The sequence below is a fragment of the Anser anser genome, assembly GCF_964211835.1.
Source record: "Anser anser genome assembly, chromosome: 30".
NCBI classification, from domain to species: domain Eukaryota; kingdom Metazoa; phylum Chordata; class Aves; order Anseriformes; family Anatidae; genus Anser; species Anser anser.
Window position 1 is genome coordinate 1,189,595 of NC_139751.1, and position 18,584 is coordinate 1,208,178.

Sequence of the window (18,584 nt, forward strand, 5' to 3'; positions counted from 1 at the left end):
ATAAAGGGGAAAAAAATGGAAAAACCCCACAGAGCCAGGAATACAGGGCTAGATCAGATCCACATCTCTGTCCAAGGCCACCCAAGCATGCTGCAATAAACCTCGGACAAGAAACCCTTCCATACCACCAGAGGTTTGATCCATATCAGAACAGAAAGATTCAAAAATACATAAGTAAAAAGGAATTATTAGGGAGGAATAGTTTTTAAAAACATCTCGTTTCCTTCAGAACATTTAGATCACTGCCAAAGGCCGACTCAAACACGAAGCAGGCTTTTTGCTGTTAGGCCTGGCAGACAAATAACCATCGCAGCACTCGTTTGCATGCTCATCTCCATCGCTCTGATGCGCTCCGCTCTGCACATGCAGCCATTCACACCGGCATTTGTGCCTCAGGTTGGTGTGCCGCTCCCCCGCAGGCACAAAAAGGGATCGTGGCTTGGAACAGAGAGGATAAATCGGCAGCAGGAGAGCTCCCCGGCCGCTCCCAAGACAAAACAGCCTCAAAACTGCCAGCTGAAGCAATCGCCTTCACCTACGGCGAAACCCGGGGGGCGCGATTCCACGTGGGATGCGGCACGGGCTGACACCGCATGGCGACTGATGGCACCGGTAATTCAATTGCCAACACGGTGAGTGCCAATAAAAAGCTGTCTTTAGACCCCCACGGGTTAATACGGTCTGTCAAGCCGTAAGGTGAAAGTGATATTTTGGTATTTCGGTTCTGGGGTGCCATACAGACCCTCCACCTGCACACATTTGATCTGGAGTCCCATAATATTCTAGTGGTATTTCCTACTTTTATCTTGTCTAAAAAACACACTGAGGACGATTCCAATTATTGGCAGAAGACACAGCACTTGTCATAACAATCAGATTATTTTCTCATTAGCTCAGCACAGTGTTAAAATTCCCATTCCTTCGCACACACTGAAGCAGAAGGGGAACCCCTTTAGATTTTCTAAGTATATTCTAAAAATCACTTCTCCTCTTGGACTAGATAAGCCTAATTTCATATTAAACAGCCCAAAAGGTTAATTGCACAAATACTTTACATTTCTCATATCGTTAGGCATAAAAACAAGCAGGGAACGTGGTTGTACTCTACCTACGTGCTGCAGAACCACAACTGGGGCAACCCCATCCCAGCACCCAACTCATACACACAACCAAAGTTCTGCTGCTTGCAGTTCTAGCCATGGATTAATTCATCTTATCCAACGCTCACACAGGAATCCCCTGAGCTGGGTGCAGCAAATCGTCCCCTTAGTGAAAAGCGTGGCTGCACTGAGCTAAGAAGAAGGGCTCGGGTCCCCCCAGCCCTTGTTGTCTTTTGAAATAAAAGGAAAATTCCATTAGTTTAGAGTAGGATGGAGGGAATGATATAGAACTGTTCTGCTCCTTTCCATAGGAAGACATGGCATGCTGTTGCACATTTAGTAACCAGCTCATTAAAGTTGCATCATCTTCACTTTCCTCTGATTATGAAAGCAAAACACATACGAAACTTATTTTAACATCGATGCTTTTCTTCGAGCAAGACAGTCAATACCTGCAGCAGGCTGATAAAATCGCAGCCACGCTTCAGATCCATCTAGTGCGCTGCTAACAGCTATTACCAAAATACCTTTAGCTCTTTGTATGTGCACTGCCAGACATTAAGGAAGGTAAGAACATTATTCTAGCATTCTCTCATTCGGTGCAAGAAAAGCAGGTGCCACTTAAGAGCATCATGCACAACAGCCATGGACATCTGATGGGTTTAGCAGTCTGGAATGGGGACAAAAGTGATGGGCCCCTACAATTCTGCAGTTTGTTTTCCGGCAAAGATATATGAAAATGCATCCTGAGAAAGCAAAGAACCTTTATCAGTTAATGCATTAGGAAACAGAATGCATAGAAACAGAAGAGCAAAACTTATCAAGTGATTGTTTAGGGTGCCTACTGTGAGACAGATCAAGCACCTATAAAAGCTGGGAAATTACAGGTGCTTCAGTGCCTGCAAAAACTGAGTCCTAAGCTTGACTTTAAAATGAGGGACACTTCCCAGAAACCATCTGCACAAGAACCTACAAAGCCCCGAGCACCTCCTACACGAGAATTGAGGACTCTCTCACTTCTAATCATACTCTCAGTCCATGATGCCTCCGTGGTCTCTTACACCGAAGGAGGGTCTGTGCTCACCCTCTGACACTCAGGCTGGGTTGGAGCCCAGAGGGAGCCGTGTAAGTGCCAGTCCTGCCAAGCCCAGCCCTGGGGGTGGCACATCAAATGGGCAAGTCTTTGAATTAGGACTTCGGGCTCAATGAAAGCTCAGACAGCGGTTTGGGCCATGTATGATTGCATGAAGAGCCGGCAGCCAGTTCTGTTAAAACATACAAATGTAAAAGCTGGTAACGCCAACGCTCGGGTTAGCTTCGTCTGTCTCAAAACGGCACGGCAACCCTTGCTGCAGTCGTGTAAGAGAACCTGCCCCAGATCCCACCTGACTGCCAGTACCTGGAGTAGCCTCTCGCAGAAAGGTTTAATTTTGCTCGGGTTTCGCTTGCTTGCTTCACAAACTTATTCCTAAACCAACCCTAGGAAGGCTGCTGTTAATGGGATGACTTGCTCAGTGAGGAACTGTTCAGCTTGAGGACGAAGGGAGCGCCCAATTCTTTACTCGTTTTGAACTTTTGGTCTGGCTTTCATTTCAGAGATTGGACAGCCACGTATGCACACAGGGATAAAGACGTACGGAACAGCAGACTGCTTGTCCAATAATGAAGCCTTAATTTCAAACCATTCCGTTTATACAGACTGCAAAGCCCATCAAAAATTTCCCAGTGCCACTTCTGAGAAATAAGCAATGCAGGACGAGGAGGGAGATATCGAAGAGAGATAAATGCAAGACCAGCCTTTAATGCTTAATGGTTCTCACCTGGAATAACAGAGATAGTTTTCAAAGCTCGGAGAACTCTGAAAGTTCTCAATGCTGAGACATTCCCAAGGTCCACAAACTCTGTGACATATCTGCAATGAGGGAGGTCACACACAAAAAACACAATGACAATACACACACCAAAAAAAACAACAACTACAGACAAAGCAATACATCACTCACAGGGGCCTGTACCCAACAGCTAACACCAACCGGAGGCCGCCTTACCTGGAATTACAGAAATAGTTTTCAAAGCTCTCAGAACCCTGAAAGTGCGCAGAGCTGAAACATTGCCTAGGTTTACAAACTCTGTTATATACCTGCAGAATTAAACCAGAGTTAATGGCACCATTGGGGTCACCTTCCTTTTCATATAGCTGTCTGTTTGTAGGAAACAGTTTGTAATTTACAAATGCTTTAGAATCCGCATTTAAAAGAGAGAGAGAGAAGATTTCAAAGCCAAAACACAGGTTTTTTTTAAGTCTCTCCGCACTTGTCCAGGTACATGGTTAGACATTTGCATTCTTGCCTATGCAGGGCATGAACATTTAAGGCTAACCCTACAGAAGAAGGTAAACGTAAAACTGTCCAACATGCCCGGAGTCCTGGTGACATCACCTCTGTTCAATGGTTTCAGGTATATTCGCTTCACTTTCCTTCATGTTTTTAATAAAGCATCGCCACCCTTCGCTTTGCTTAGCAGCCTTCATTTTAATCCGTTATGCTTTACCACCTGTTTGTGAGCCACAGGTAGCTCTGATTATCCCCATTTTACGGAGGGATAAACCTGAGATACACAGAGGGTAAGAGGCTTAGTGCAAGGTTAACGGAGTTCCATTTATCACAATGTAGAAGAGAATATTTCCTCTGTGCTGTCTGGAGAAGCAGGGTATGAAAACATAAAGCAATGCGCGATATTCAAAATTCCTCCTGGTGCAGGAAGGCCACCACAAGAGTTTCCAAAAAACTTGGACTCTGTTAATGGGATTTAAACAACACAGGTTTGTTCTAGCCCTTGGCACAAAAAAGAATTTGATTTGATGTTTCCAGGGCCAAACTCTCCTACAGCAAAGCGACCTCAGTGGAAATAAAGGGATTATATAGTTAGACCAGCTCAAGTTTTAGCAGATTTATTTTGTATCGATGCGGTGGGCCTTTTAAAGCCAGCATGCTGTTACTTGTTAATTGCTTCAGAAAGGAAGTAACCGATTCCCAGCAAATTCAACCTATGTGCAGAGAGCTGGGAGCCTGACCCACAAAGGCACGTTTACTCTGGGCTCAGCAGATCCAAAAGGGAAACTACAAGGTCAGGGAGTCATGGGCTCTTTGCCTTTTGTGTCCAACATCCAACTCTTTGCATGTAACCAAAATGCACAACTAAAAGGGCAAACACTCAGGAAAATCAGCAACCTAGGCTGCAGAACGCAGCCAAAGCAGGGCCATGGCATTTTATATGATTAAAGCATTTTATTCGAATCAAATTCAAGTGCTCGGAACCCTTGAAAACCGAGCTCTTGAGCCTTCCTCCATGGTCTTTGAGTCTTCATTGGCCATCACTGACTGTGGGAGCCCAAACGTGCACACGTGTAATATTTCAAAGCATATAAAAGGGAAAAAATGTCTTCCACCAGCCACTGCGATTGCCGGTGCCGTACACCTGGTTCTCAGCAGCAGTACTACGACTGATCGACCAGCAAGGCAGGGCACTAAGGACCAAGCCCTGCCACCAGAGGTCTGGTGCGCATCTCCAGGTTCAGCTGGGAGCTCAGGCAGCCACAGGGACTCCTCGTTCTCAGCCCAACGTAAGCTGATCCAGCACAAGAGAAAAGAACGAGGAAGCAAAATAAAGTGTCTCCTTTTCTGACACCGCTTCTTCATTAGAAATTGTTCAACCTGCAAGCTGCAGCCCAAGAAATTTTAACACTTAAGCCCACAGAGGGAAGGGGTGGTAGAGACTGGAATTCAGAGATGGTCTGCTCCTAATCCTATGCTCAACAGATTCAGCTGCTGCTCTGGCACGTGAGCTGATCTACAATGTTAGACACTATTATAAAATCTTTTCTTAACAAAGGCAGGTTTTAGAAAATTGCGTTTTTCTGCAGCAGCATTGCTGCTAAATCCAGAGTGGTGTTTTAGATCTGCCTCTGTGTCAGGCTTTCTATTGAAAAATCAAAGGAATCTTCTGGGGATTCACTTAAGCTTTCCTTGGTTTATTTTTTCCTTACACACCCACCCTCTTCCTACGGTCTCATCCCCTCCCGTATGCCACAAATACCTGAAATAATCTGAAAATGCAACTTACGCCATCATGATCACACTGAAATCTAGCCAGTTCCATGGATCACGTAGGAAAGTAAAGCCATCTATACAGAAACCTCTTGCAATAATTTTCACAAGTGATTCAAATGTATAAATACCAGTGAATGTATACCTGTTAAAAGGAATAAAGAGAGCCGCACTGAGAAGTTTGTAGAAATGTAAAGCTAGTCATGAAAACAGATGAATTGCAAGCACTTTTGTCTAAACAAAGTGGATATAAAAGACTTGAGTTCATGCTAGCTTAAATATGAGTAAGAGCAGATTTCTGAAAAGCAGCATTCCGTACAATTCTTAAAAATAGAAGAAGTATTACTTACTCCACATTCTTCGACCATTCAGGCGGGTTACTAAAAGTCATGAATACACAGTTGGTCAAAATAGTGCACATAATGATCATGCTAAATACTGTAGAACAAAGTCAAGGATCAAAGGCACACCAGCGTGGCTCTTTACATCAGCTTACAGCTCCCTAAAGATCCCTGCACTACACCAGCACTCAACAACTCCCAGTCTGCTCTCGATGTGCTATACTTAACAGCCAAGATGCTTCCTGCAGCCATGAGAGATAGGAACAGGGGTGACTATACAAATAGTATTTTTACATCACCATTCACTTTATTTCCTATTTTTTAGCATGCATTAGCAATTCAAAAATCACATGGCTTAATAAAAATGCCTTCCCAAACAACTCCATCTACGCAGCATCATCAAAGTGTGTGCTCTGCTAACACATCCAACAGGGAAGCAGCACTGCAATCCACAGACACCTAGGGTTTAGTTTGGAGAAAAATCTTACAAATCTTTGCAAGGTGTACTGGAAAGGAAACATGCACCTTCCGTGCACACCACACGGATCGATTTGTACTTCTGAGACAGGATTTTATTTGCTGTTTCTGATTCCCTGCTGGAAGAGGCAGGTTTACATACCTTGTACCACCTGCCAGCTGCTGTAGTCTCCCAGTTCACTTTCTCACTGTTGCATATCCAGTCATTTGCAGGAGCAAAAATGATAAAATTTAAAACACTTTTTTTGTTTTTTGTTTTTTTTTGTCTTAAAGGCAACAGGTTTTCAGACCATTCTGTTAAGAGAAAGAGGAAGGAGGAGTGTCTAGGAATAAAATCTCTGACTCCTCAAATGTAAATACAGAGAGCTGTTACTCCTTATCCCTTTATATTAACATTCAGCTTGGGCAAACTGGCTCATCATCTTCTCAATGTCCACTGATATCATTCATCAGCACAATTTTGTACACCCAAGCTGAGATTTCTCACGTGTGGTCAGCATGTTGACCAAGAAGTACCTTCTCCTAAACTCCCTGCTCCCTCTGTGTGTTCAGGACACGTTTGCAGGTACAAGGTGCCGGAGAAGCCATTTGAGGAGCACCGTGGGGCCAGCCCAGTTTCGGAATTGGAAGTTCAAGTGGATTTTAACTACTGAACTATTAGCAGAATGGTGAAATTCAGGGTCAGATCCAAAGCTGTTTGACTTCAGAAAATGATTTAAGCGGACTCAAATGGCTCTCCATCTCCAAGCACATCCAGAGGGGAGGAAAATCCACAAGAGGCAACACCAGCCAAAAAAACACACTCCCAGCCTCAGCACCCAAGTCGAGTTTGAAGCATTAGAAGATGGAAAAGCTTTTCCTTCTTGAGACGCAAGAAGTTAGTACTGAGAAGTCCCTAAAACAACAAATGAACGTGCTTCCGTAAGATCTGTTTTAGGGTCACAAACAAACAGGGCCAACCAGCTCATCCACTATACTGCTTTTTTCCTCCTCTCTTAATAACACATGCAGGTGATGGTTCAATACTTCCAATACTTATCAGTGTCTGCGTAGCGATGGAGGAATGGACACAGATGGGTACAGATTAGCAAGGAATATAAATTAAACATTTACTTGATCGGATATGTCTAAACGGCCATGCTTTTTCATTCAACACAAATCCAGCTTCACCAGGCACAGAACTGTAATTCATAAATAAAGTTTGAATTGAGCAACAGGACAACAGGTAAGAGATTTTTCAACCAACAAAGACCAAAAGAACTCAGCAGTAAAAAGGATATGAATGTATCAAAATTTTAATAGCTATTCTTCTAAACAGATTAAAAGGACTTAAAATGTACAAGGCAGGTGTGGCACTAAATCGGAAGAGTGTTTTCCCTCTGTTTAGTACTACAAAGGTCTGTAGAGAAAGAAACAAAGAGAGAAAAAGAAAGAAAGAGAGAGAGAGTTAATGCATGAAAATCAAAGCGTGAACAGTATAAAGAAAAGCCCAACAACGTCCATGGTAAAAAAAGAAAAAAAAATATCTATTTTCTGCTCTTTTAAATGATAATCTCCTTTGCAAAGTTCCCACTAGGGAAAAACATACCTACCAGTACCCCACGAATAATCCTACTGCAAAGCACCCGTTTTACTAGCCACAACAGAGCCCAAGCCAGATCTCCCAAGCGAGAGCGCGCGCTTCTATCACACAGGGCAGGAGCAGCGCTCGCCCTGTCTGAGAGGCAAGAACCGAGGCCCAAGACCTCTACGGATCACAAACTGAAGGGCAGGAGCAAGCAGCTGAACCCAGCCTTCGACCCCGTGCACACCACCGTCCTCACAGCACGGCGCTGGGGCTGCCTATGCCTCCGTCCCATGCCTTGCTAGCCGCTACACCGGGACCCCGGTTTTAGGGGACACCCAACCTGCAAAAAGAGATGGACAGGTAAGCAGAAGGACAGGCAACGGCTGAGGCCCACCCCAGCAGACCCGAGGAGGCAGCTAGCCGTCATATCCAGCGTTCCCACTCGCTGGCACTTTGGAACATATTCCACCGCGGTGCCCAAGCTCCAGTCACAGTCATGCGCTCTCCCTGCCTTTAATTAGCGAGTTTGGGTTCACTCCTGTACGCGGAGCCCGCGGCATGAATCACGTCAACACGTGGCAGGATAGATCTCGGCTCTCCACCACCCTTAAAATACAGACCCGCTGCTTTCTCTCCCCACGAGCTGAGCGTGCGGCTCCCAAAGCACGGGGAGAATCACACGCAGCCATCTGGAAATGCAAAATTAGAACCCCGGTCGCTCGATCCCGGCACGCTCCTAGCACCCACCACTCGACTTGAAGGGAGAAGAAGAAAAAAAAGTCACTTGTGTGCACCGAAAATCTCAAGTCTTTTTCCCTCCCGGCACCATTTTCCCCGTTTCCCTGCGGGATGCGGCGGGGTGGATGAGATGGGGGATTACGGGCGGCCGGGCGCGGGGGCGCGGAGCGGAGCGAGCTCGCTGCAAGCTGCCTCCCCGGCAGCAGCCCACCGCCTGGCACAGCCCCGAGAGTCCAACACGGGGGAATCCACCAGGGCTTTCTGCCAACGCAGTCGCTGTGCTTCCCCAGGAGGCTTCGCTCTTCGGAAATTTGTCATTTCCCTCCTAGCAAGTGAAACCAGGCGTCTTCGCTCGTTTGGCTAAATTAGACCGGTGAGCAGTAAATTATTTGAAAAAGGAAATCAAAATCAGATTGTGGTTCAGCGCTGAGTGAGAAATATTAGTTAGCATAACCACTAATGCATCTCCCAACAAAGAGCACTTTAAAGACAGCTTTGGAGAGCTCTTAAATTGCAGCATCAAGAATTAATGAACAGATTACCTTGACGTGCAGGAATATTATAAAAGGCCATAAGTTTTCCAAAGTTGCCAATTACAGAGTGCTCACGGGCTGCTGGCTTTAAGACCCTAGCACAACAAACTTTCAAGATTCCCCTCCCATTCCTTTTTAAACCTCCTCTCATGCCCACAAAAGGTTCCTCCCTGCGACGGGGGCATTCACAGGCTTGTGTCCCTAGCCCGGCACGGCTCTCAGCACTCTGATGTCCCTCAAGCAAGGAATTTTCCAGCATGGTTGTGCTCAAAATTATGCGAGCACCAGGTGAGCTGGATGAAGGCAGAAATCCTCCTTTGGAAGGTGGCTAAGGTCCATTCCCATTTCGACACGGGGAAATCGCAGCGTGGGAGTGCTCCAACTTGCCTAGACTCAGCTCAGCAAGGCAGAAGCAAAACCTCTCCTCGCCTGCAGACACAGACGCACGCTGCGCCGCAGACGTAAGCCAACCCAAAGACTTCAGGCCCGTGCTAGAAGAGCAAGCCAGGCTTGCAGAGCGGGCGAAGCAGATGTAAACCGCTCCACACCGAAGGGCAGGCGCCGCGAGCCTTGGCACACCGCCGTGGTTGCGTGGAAACAGCCATTTTCGAAAGCCATTTCCCCAAGGATGGAGCCTGAAATTTGGCACTCCCTGGTGGTAACACAAGCTGCTTGGTCCAACCATGAGGGCAACAGCCTACGACATGTGAATGCCTTGTTCTGCTCGCCAGCTCGGTCCATCAGCTATCACCTGACCTTGCACACAGCAATTCTTTGTTTCCTCTTCCACGCTCTTCCCAGCTCTCTCTTCTTGCACCGTGCTGCTTCTTGAACTTGCTGCTTTCTGTAAAGCTTGTCAGAATCAGGCCTTTCAGTAACACAAGTGCCATACATTCCAGTCTGCTCACTGATTATCACGGTTCCAAGACCCACTGCTACGGTTCCCCAGCGTATCTTATAAAATCCTGGGTAAATCTCCACTTGGCCTTCTTAATAGAAAGAAGGGCACAAAAGCCAAAAAGCGTTTGGCAATTTAAAATCTTCATTCTTCTTTCTGCTGCTGACATATTAAAACTCAATTTCAAAATGGCTGCATGCTCTTAAAATGCTTGCTGGTTCGGGTCCAAGAACATCCTTAAGCCCTTTTAAGATCTGCTGAGGCAAAGCTTAAAACTCAGAGAAAGGCGATACCTGGAAAAAGGCATTCTGCAGTCTTCTTGTAAGGGATGAAGCCTGGCTGAACTTTCAAAGTCTCAGTTTGTTGCTTCAGAGGCATGAAAAGGCTCTGTCCACTTAAGTTTTCTTAACGTTGTCTGAGAATCTAGGCTTTAAAAACCCTTTGAATACTTCTCACATAAAAGAAGTAATATTGCAAAAGATAAGTCAAGAATTTTTTCTAAATCAATTTGCAAAACAGCGCATGAAAGAAGCTATGCTGGAGAGCACGACAGAATTGATCGAGGGAGGGCAAAGAGAATTCCAGTTATGTGGAGATTTAAACTAATCTGGCTTCATGCAGGTTTTACATTAAGCATTTCTGTAATGGCTGAAAAGTGAGGAGGAGTGGGCAGAAGATTTAAGAAGAAAACAGCTTTATGAACAGCACATGAACATATGGAAGCACATTCCTACAGTGGTAACATGATGACTGCCTTACTGCCAGTGCTAAGCAAAAGAGAGCAGAGACGTTCTGCTGACACCCCGAGCACTCTGCTTGAACACAGCTATTTTCAAGAGGAATTTACAGGGGATTCTGGCACCCCGTAAGCTGAAGAAGCATCCACAGAATTTAATATATCAACACAAAATATTTTGCATATCTCTTTTGGCTCAAAAAGTGTACTTTCTAATACAGAAAACATTTTTCTACCCCCACCCTCCAAAAAGGAGAAAAATTTATCCTTTGTTACTAAATTATTTTCTGCCACTGAAAAGCTCACGGAGGGAAAAAAGTATCGGCCACATTCTGCTCTCGCTTTAATCTCTTGGTTGAACTCCAAAATAGAAAAAGGCCAGGTTGGACGAGGCCCTGGTGGGTGGCATCCCTGCCCATGGCAGCGGGTTGGACCTGGATGGTCTTTAAGGTCCCTTCCAACCCGAGCCGTTCTCTGATCCCACGAAGCGCTCCCTCTCCTTTGCCTGTTCCTTTTGAGCCTGCTGGAGAGATGGAGTGGAAGAAAAACCACCATCAAACGCTAAGTCCTGGAAAAGGCTTTTGCTTTTGGAAATAGAAGGCTGACTCTTGAGGTGGCCCCAATCTTTTGCTTCTTCCCTCTGTTTCTTCACTGAAACGTGTGTGGAACTCAGCGCCAGCCTCCCGACCTCGCAGAGCCATAACCTTGTCGTAGAGGAGTCCCGAGCGAAGGCTCCTTGAAGCACACGCCAGAGACAAGCACGCCTCTCCCACGTTTCCCATCCCTGTAATTTTCCCGGTTCCACACCCTCAAGGTGACATTCCGGGCTGGAGGGCCCGTTTCCAAACGATGCATGTGACTTGACGAAGTTGCAAGTCACTCCATTGGCACATACACACGAGCAAGATCCTCAGGTGCCCATCTGCAAGCTATAGGTGACCTCAGACAGTCCCACTCCAGCCTCTGATGTCCAGCAAGGCGCAGACTTGTCTACAAACTTGGGGCTGATTTCTCCACTGGAAACAACCCGCCTAAGCTTATGTGTGGTCTCCGCTCCCAGAAAAAGCACGGACCTTCTACTGCCTCCTAAATGGAGCAATCACAGGAGCATTTGAACCTTCACCTCGTTCTGCAGCGAGCATGAAAGATTCAGATCATGTGAAATGGGTGGCAGCTGCTTGAGGTGAGCGGCCACAGCCCGGCAAAAGTCACGTTCAATGGGTAGGAACAGGCGAGGAGCTGTTTAGTAGGACTGACAGCCCCAGCCGTAATTGGAAGAGAAGGAAAGAGAGGCTTAAAAAATGGGAAGACATTCAAAAAAATTTGAATAAGCCTGTGGAAATAGAAGAGGATGATGATCCTTACCTCTTGCATAAGCAGACACTGGAGGATGTTCAGCTCTGTGGCACACGTTCACGTGGAGAATCTTCCCGTTTCTCCCCATTCTGCTCAGCGCCTGCCACAGGCTCAGACAAACCCAGCACCAGGTCTCAAGAGCACGAGCAAAATGATGCAATTAAGTGAACAGCAACTTTCTAGGGCAGGAAGTGTTTGATCTGACTGGGCAATAGGAAAATACGCTTACAAATTCTGACTCGCTGCCTGCCTAGACTTTGAGGCAATCAGCTGGTTTGCTTTCATCGCTGAGGATGCTCACCCAGGTGTGTCCTCTGAATTCCCTTTGTACACGTCAACAAGGAAGTCCACGTGCAAGGATTTGGGTTTTAATTGAAATTTTTCAGGTGTCCGCATCAGATATCACAGGCAAGTAATGCTTCTACCATGTACTCCAAATCAGGAATTGCACGGCGATTTTTACTTGCAAAACAAAGAATCATGGAAAAATTTCTCTCTGGTAGTTCTACAAAGACAAAGAGGAGCTACCTGAGCTCCATAAACTGTTACCTGTGAGCAAATGGACTTTCCTGATTCTATTAAGAGTCATTACCCCCATTTTGCAAAGCAAAGCAACTGAGCAGAGGAAAATGAAGCAGCTCGGACAAAACAGACTGGCTCGCAGAGCTGGGCTCTGAACCCTGGAGTTTTGACTCCCTGACCACGGTCCTGTTTCTAGGTCACTCCTTTTCTCCTTTAAATATCAGTTAACAGGCCACTGGAAAGTTCAGCTTCTCAGTTAAAATGCAGTTTCAATTCCCTTAGACAAACCAAGATCACCGTGTCCTACTGCAAGGAAAAGCAACCAGCTGATTTGTTCCTATGCATGCTGTACATCTAGCTTTAAAAGAAAAGACCTATGATGCAAAGCCTTCTGGCAAATGCTAGAGGGAAAAAAAATCTTGGAAAACTTCCCATGATTCAAGCAGATTTGCAATTCCTGATGATTCAGAGAAGGGGCTTTTTTAAATGGCCTTAAAAAAACTCTTTGTGGGAAGTCACCGACTAGTCGAAGAAGCACACACCTAAGCTCTTGCCATACCAAAGTGGATGCAAAAGAAAAATGTTAATCTGGTGTTTATGGGGTGAGCAAGGCTCTTTTTGCAGAACAGCGAGTACGAGGCTGGCAGCGCTGTGCGAGCTTGCCTCTAGTCTCCAGAACCTTCCCTTCCAGCTGCGGCTGCTCCAGTTCCACCAAGAGCTCGCAGACCATGCGAGCAGAAACCTCGCGAGTGGCGACGTGCAGAACCGTATGGCTCTCTTCTGGAGACACGCCAGATGTCTTCAAAGCTGGCAACGGGGCTTATTTTTTCTATAAGGGAAGATTTCTCAATAGCATTGTGTTTGGAGGCAAATCTGAAGACTGAGAAAGGGTGAGGGCTACCCTGTCTCCTGGTGAAACAAGCAAGAAGTCTGCCCCGCGACATGGGGACCTGCTGCCCTTCCAGCAGTGCCTGGCTACTTTAGCTAGAAGGAACACGGCCTGATCCTCCAACACAGTCTGTTTTCCTACACGAACAAGGTGCAAAACATCCTCTCTGGATTTGCAGTGACTTTTCCTAACGCCTACTTTGGTCAGGTGCAAGTGGCCAAGCCAAAGCCAGAGCGATCCTGGGAACCGCTCTTACGCTCCGTGCCTCTGTCTCACAGCCTGCCCACACCAAAACCAGGCAACAACAGATTTGTTTAATAAAGAGAAAATATTTGCTTAATAAAGAGAAAATATTTCCGAGGGATAACATAAGCTTCTTTCTTACCAACAACAGCAGTTGTCAATACACTTCCTTCAGTAAACCAGCCACCTAAGCACCGAGCTGACTGGTTTTCAGCACACACCGTATTTCGAAGCCCTGCTCTGAGCCACCACCTGTACTCCCAGCACCGCTGCCGACGTAAATAAGCATTAAATTCACTAGTGGGAATGCCGAGAACAATCCTCAGTTATCCTTAACTCTAGCATCAGTTGACTTCATATGAACGTTGCCCTGCAAGTCCCGGAATCACTTTTGAACATGGCAAGAAATGTCTGCCCCGGCACAAATCCTGACATATTTTGTTACCCATGAGAACTTACTGATTTTACCTGACAGCCACTTTATCCAAGTTTTGATGGTCACATCAAAGTTGTCACATATACTGTCATCGCATATACAAAGCTCGAGCTTCTCAAATGCAGCTACGCCCCAGATATATCTTTCTGGTAATTATCTCAGCTTATTCAAATTACATTTCTATCAAAGAAAGCAATGAAATTAAACAGCAGAAAAGAGCCTCGGTTTTTAAGTGTCTAGCCTTCAAAGAAAATTCGTGATCACACTCTTCCTGATTTCACCAGTAGATTCCCCCCTCCATACCCAGCAGTTTGCTTACTCACCACTTCCCTCAAGATACCACTTCATTTCTTAACACATTTCAGCACCAATAAATGTCTCCTGCCACATCACCTTAATTTCACAGACAAATTTTTTTTAAAATAAAAAATTCTGAGGATGAAAGCAATTGAAATAATTTCTCACTTCTTTTTTTTGGTCACAATTCTAAATACCACAGTTTCATTCTGATCAACTTCAAAATGAATTCCATGCAAGTAATGAAATACACACTTAAAACCGTTACCGTTACCCCACAGTTAAATTCTTCTTATTGCCCTCATGGTTAAAATTGGCACATTAGCACAACTCTGCTATTTTTAATTTCCAGACCTTGTTCTGCTGTCTCTATCCAAGCAGATGCTTAAAAGACTGATCGTATCATCTCTAGCTTAGCTGGATAATTGTTCCATAGGTGCATGAAGCACAAGGGAAATACCGTAAAACTTCAAGAAAAGAACAGACAACAACAACAACGCCCCATCCAAAGACTCCATTCTTTGTCTTCTATTTAAACCATACCCAAACCTGCAACCTCCCAAGCAAAAGGTGGTTTAGTGACTTCTTCCTTGCAGACTCACTTTCTGGGTCATATAATAAGGGTCAAAGTCCTCCAGTGGTACAGCAACCAGGCCTTTAGGGATGTCCCCGTAGATGAAAGGCAAATTCTTCCCTGCCTCAAGGTCACTGTTTGGTTTTGGTTTGCTGTCTTCATCGTCATCCCGGTGGCTGCTGTCTTGCTTTGGACGCTTCTTCTTTTTTTCTTCTGCAATGCGTTTCTCAATGTTAGCCAGAGACTCCGGAGTGAAAGGTTTAAAACTATCGGGGCCTGGTGGTGCGAGCAGCCGTGCTGCCATCTTTTCATCCTGCAGCAGCTTCTTTAGTGATGTTGCAGCCCGGACAGGTCAGCTCTGCAGGGGAGCAAACAGCACAGGCAGAACAAAGAGTCAGTCACGGGAAAAACAGGCGGACCAGCACATTTCACTGAAGACCTAAAAACAACCAGGCCTTCAGGTCCCCGCGGAGAGAGGCCAGCACTGCGCATTTTGGCCCCTGCACAAGCATCCAACAACAGCGATCTCCAACCACGGCACCCAAACCCCATCCCGGCTGGGGAGCCTCCCAACCACAAACTAGAGCACGGAATCTTTTCTGAAAAGCAACTTTAGTTAAGAAAAGTATATTCCTGGAAAAAGTATACATATAGTGTATTTACTAGGCATTGTTCTCTAGCAAACTGATTATTAGAGGAAATTTCCAAGCCAGCTCTGTTCCCGAGGTCAGGAAGAGGTGCTCAGCCACATCTAAAAGGGGCCGGGTGCCAGCATGCTCCTCACCCTGCTGCGGAGGCACCCTGGCTCCTAATGCCAAAGATGAACAACTTGGGTTGAATTTGTTGAATTTTAGGGTTTGCCAACAGGCGCAGAACACGCCGAGCTCCTGGGACAGGAGCGCTCCTTCCTGCCCTACCTGACGTTACCGTGGTTTAGAAATTCCCTGAAACCTGTGCTATAGCCCTGAGCTTTACAATTCAGCTATTTCAGCATGAAATTAGCCACCAACGGCCTCCGTGGTCCTTCACTTCGAGGGCCATACTGTAATCAGGTGGAAGGGCTCAGGGAACGCAGAGGCAGCGGCCCCCCGGGACATGCTCCCACCCGAGGGACGGGCTGGGGCTGGCGCGCACTTGCCCAGCCTTGGCAATGGGCTCACTCCGAAACTGAGCATCACAGCTTGCTCTGAAGATCAGCGGAATTCCTGCATAAACCCAGCATACAAACAGGAGAGTTTTTAAAAATACCTGGAGATCCCACTCAACCTTTAAATAAAGTACCTTGGGGATTTCCAGAACCTAGAGCTACTGGAGCAAAGTATCCCTCCAAGTGACTACAGCTCATTCCTCTACCCATGACAGCGCCGTTCGCACATTTACTCTGAGTTCATGCAAATCTAAAGCTGCCCCACACACGTAAAGCTTAATCAAGCATTGTTTCCAGCTCAGGTTTTATTTGCAGATCCAAAAAATTTAAGTATAGATCTTCCTCCTTACGTAACTACCCAGCATAGCTGGGGCTGGGACTCTTCTCGTATAAACTCGACCAGGTATTTCCAGAATAATAGCAACAGACTTGAAAAATATGGCAAGAAGGAGAAAGAAATAAATGGCAGCATCTTGGTTGCAATATCTCTAGAAACATCACAAAATAGCTTGCTGATATTAAGGAAAAATTAATTTATTCTATTCTTGCAGCATTTGCATGCATTTAATTACCAAATTTCCCACATACTGTGAAACCATATAGCAGCGTTGGGGATGTGGTCTAATTGAATGGCACAGATAAATATGTAAGGCCTGAATTTAGAAACCAAAGTAGCTCAGGGACACAGGAGCATAAAAAAGGGGAAAAAAAATGAAGGCTCAAATGAATGCCTGATTTGCACGCCCGATTACACAACCGGCAACTGGAAACAACCAACTATTCTGCCAAGTAGCCATGCGAAATAAAAAAAACAAAACGCGCACACACACACAAAACCAAGCAAAACTCAAATCTAGCACCCAACTGCATATCACAGTGGACTCCCTGTAAGCCACACTGCAGACGACAAATAAGCCTATCTTTTCTCTGCAAGCCTCACTATTTGACACAGCAAATTCTCTCCCCTGCAGGGCAAATCCCGAAGCGTCCTTGGTTCTGGTGTGGCATCACATCTTGGCCAAAACAACTCCACTCTCTGATTCTCAGAGGCCTACTGTAAAGATTCCTCTGCCTTGGAAGGGTTTGCAAAGGTTCTGTCCATTGATAAATTGCGAGACTCTCCGATTTTATACCAATAAACCCGGCTACAAGTTCCCCTCGTGCTTTTTGTTCTCATTGTTTTTGTTTTATCGTTTGGTATTTACTTGCAGAGCTGTTAATTTCTTGGTATCACAACATAATAGTGATCTGGAGTTCTCTTTTCTTGGGACGTTCCTGCCTGTCCTGACTTCGTTTGTTTTCCCACTGAATTATCCTACATTAAGAGAATGAACAAAATTAGGATGCAAACTGAAGGGATGGGAATGGAATGCTTATTTAATCCCTTAAATCAGACCCAAATGGCCATTTTTATAGCTTTGATAGCAGAGCACTTCTATTCTTACGATGACTAGTCGTGCTTTGCAGCTCCCCCAGCCAACTTCTAATCTTTTCCTTTACTCAGCATTCCCAGATGTAACTGCCCAGGATATTTCAGAGCTGCATTTTTACAACAGCCACCCAGACGAAGAGGTCGGAATGCCTCTAGGTCCAAATTCCCACCGGGTTTTCCAGGCTCGCTGTCATATGCTCAAAGCAGGTCGTACGGAGCCAGGCAACCAACGCATCAGCATCCCTTTCTGCCAGAAAGGAGAAGGGGCTAAAGGTGGATGTGTGGAGCAATCCAGTGATTAATGAAGCACAAAGAGTGAGAGTATCAAAGATTCCCACTTCCAAGGTTTTCCTCAACAGGAAGAAAAGAAAACCTCAGTAACAACAACAATTTTTGTGAGGACCCACAAATATTTTAAGCGTCCAGCTGCGCTCACCAAGGGAGGGGTTTTGGTGTTCATCATAAGAACAGAATGAGTTGAGTGTGTGAACATCTGCTAAAGAACAACCAAGAAATCCTCCCCAAAGCAGCCCCGTAGAAGGGGGGCTCGGTACATCCCCTGCTGGGGGGAACTCGGGTTCCAATCTGCCTCTCCCAGTGAAACTTCATTTCTGTACGGGCACACCCAAAGGATGAGCTGGTTTTTGTTCCTTTCCCATTTTGTTCATCTCAATCAGTTACTCCACTGTATTTGAAAAACACCAAGCATTACCTATATTCCTCGATTTTTTAAAATAAAACTAATATTTAAAGACCATCAGTCCATATCCATACGTTCATCCAATGAACAAGTATTACATTATCTTCATCCTGAAGATCTCAGGATTTAAGTAAGAAGTTCCTATACGGAGAGACAGACGTAGAAAGGAAAAATAATTTGTCTAAGGCCAACCAGAAATCAATGGTAGAACTGGAAACTGATCATAAAAGCACCGGGACTCTCCCAGGCCCCAGTCCTGCTAACAATGGGCCGTATACACAGCTGCCTTCTTAAATGCTGTCCCCAGAAATCAGATATGTCCCAAAATGTCTCAGCAGCCAGCATTACACCTCCAAGGGAGTCGCCTTCGTCTCCCATGTACCTGGGCTGCATCGGGAGCGCCGTGGGGCTCGTCCTCCTTGCTAAAGACACCAAACGCTTCCACATCGGGACGCCTGGTCCTGCTGGAGCTCAGCCTAGGCTGTTCTGCAT

General features: G+C 45.7%; 1 protein-coding gene across 5 annotated transcripts in view; it reads right to left on the reverse strand.

The window, feature by feature from the left end:
- Positions 1-18,584, reverse strand: part of SCN8A (sodium voltage-gated channel alpha subunit 8) — a 59,870-nt gene that overhangs the window by 32,533 nt on the left and 8,753 nt on the right. For 2 of the 5 annotated variants that reach the window (XM_083814165.1, XM_083814169.1), the window contains exons 2-6: positions 14,842-15,171; positions 7,304-7,423; positions 5,557-5,645; positions 5,223-5,351; positions 2,921-3,012 (exon numbers count right to left, since the gene is read on the reverse strand). In XM_083814165.1, the coding sequence (XP_083670291.1) occupies positions 2,921-3,012; positions 5,223-5,351; positions 5,557-5,645; positions 7,304-7,423; positions 14,842-15,117 (706 nt within the window). In that variant the 5' untranslated portion in view covers positions 15,118-15,171. Of the gene's footprint in view, positions 1-2,920; positions 3,013-3,148; positions 3,241-5,222; positions 5,352-5,556; positions 5,646-7,303; positions 7,424-14,841; positions 15,172-18,584 lie in introns of those variants that run through there. The other 3 variants (XM_083814166.1, XM_083814167.1, XM_083814168.1) reach the window with 3 other exon arrangements.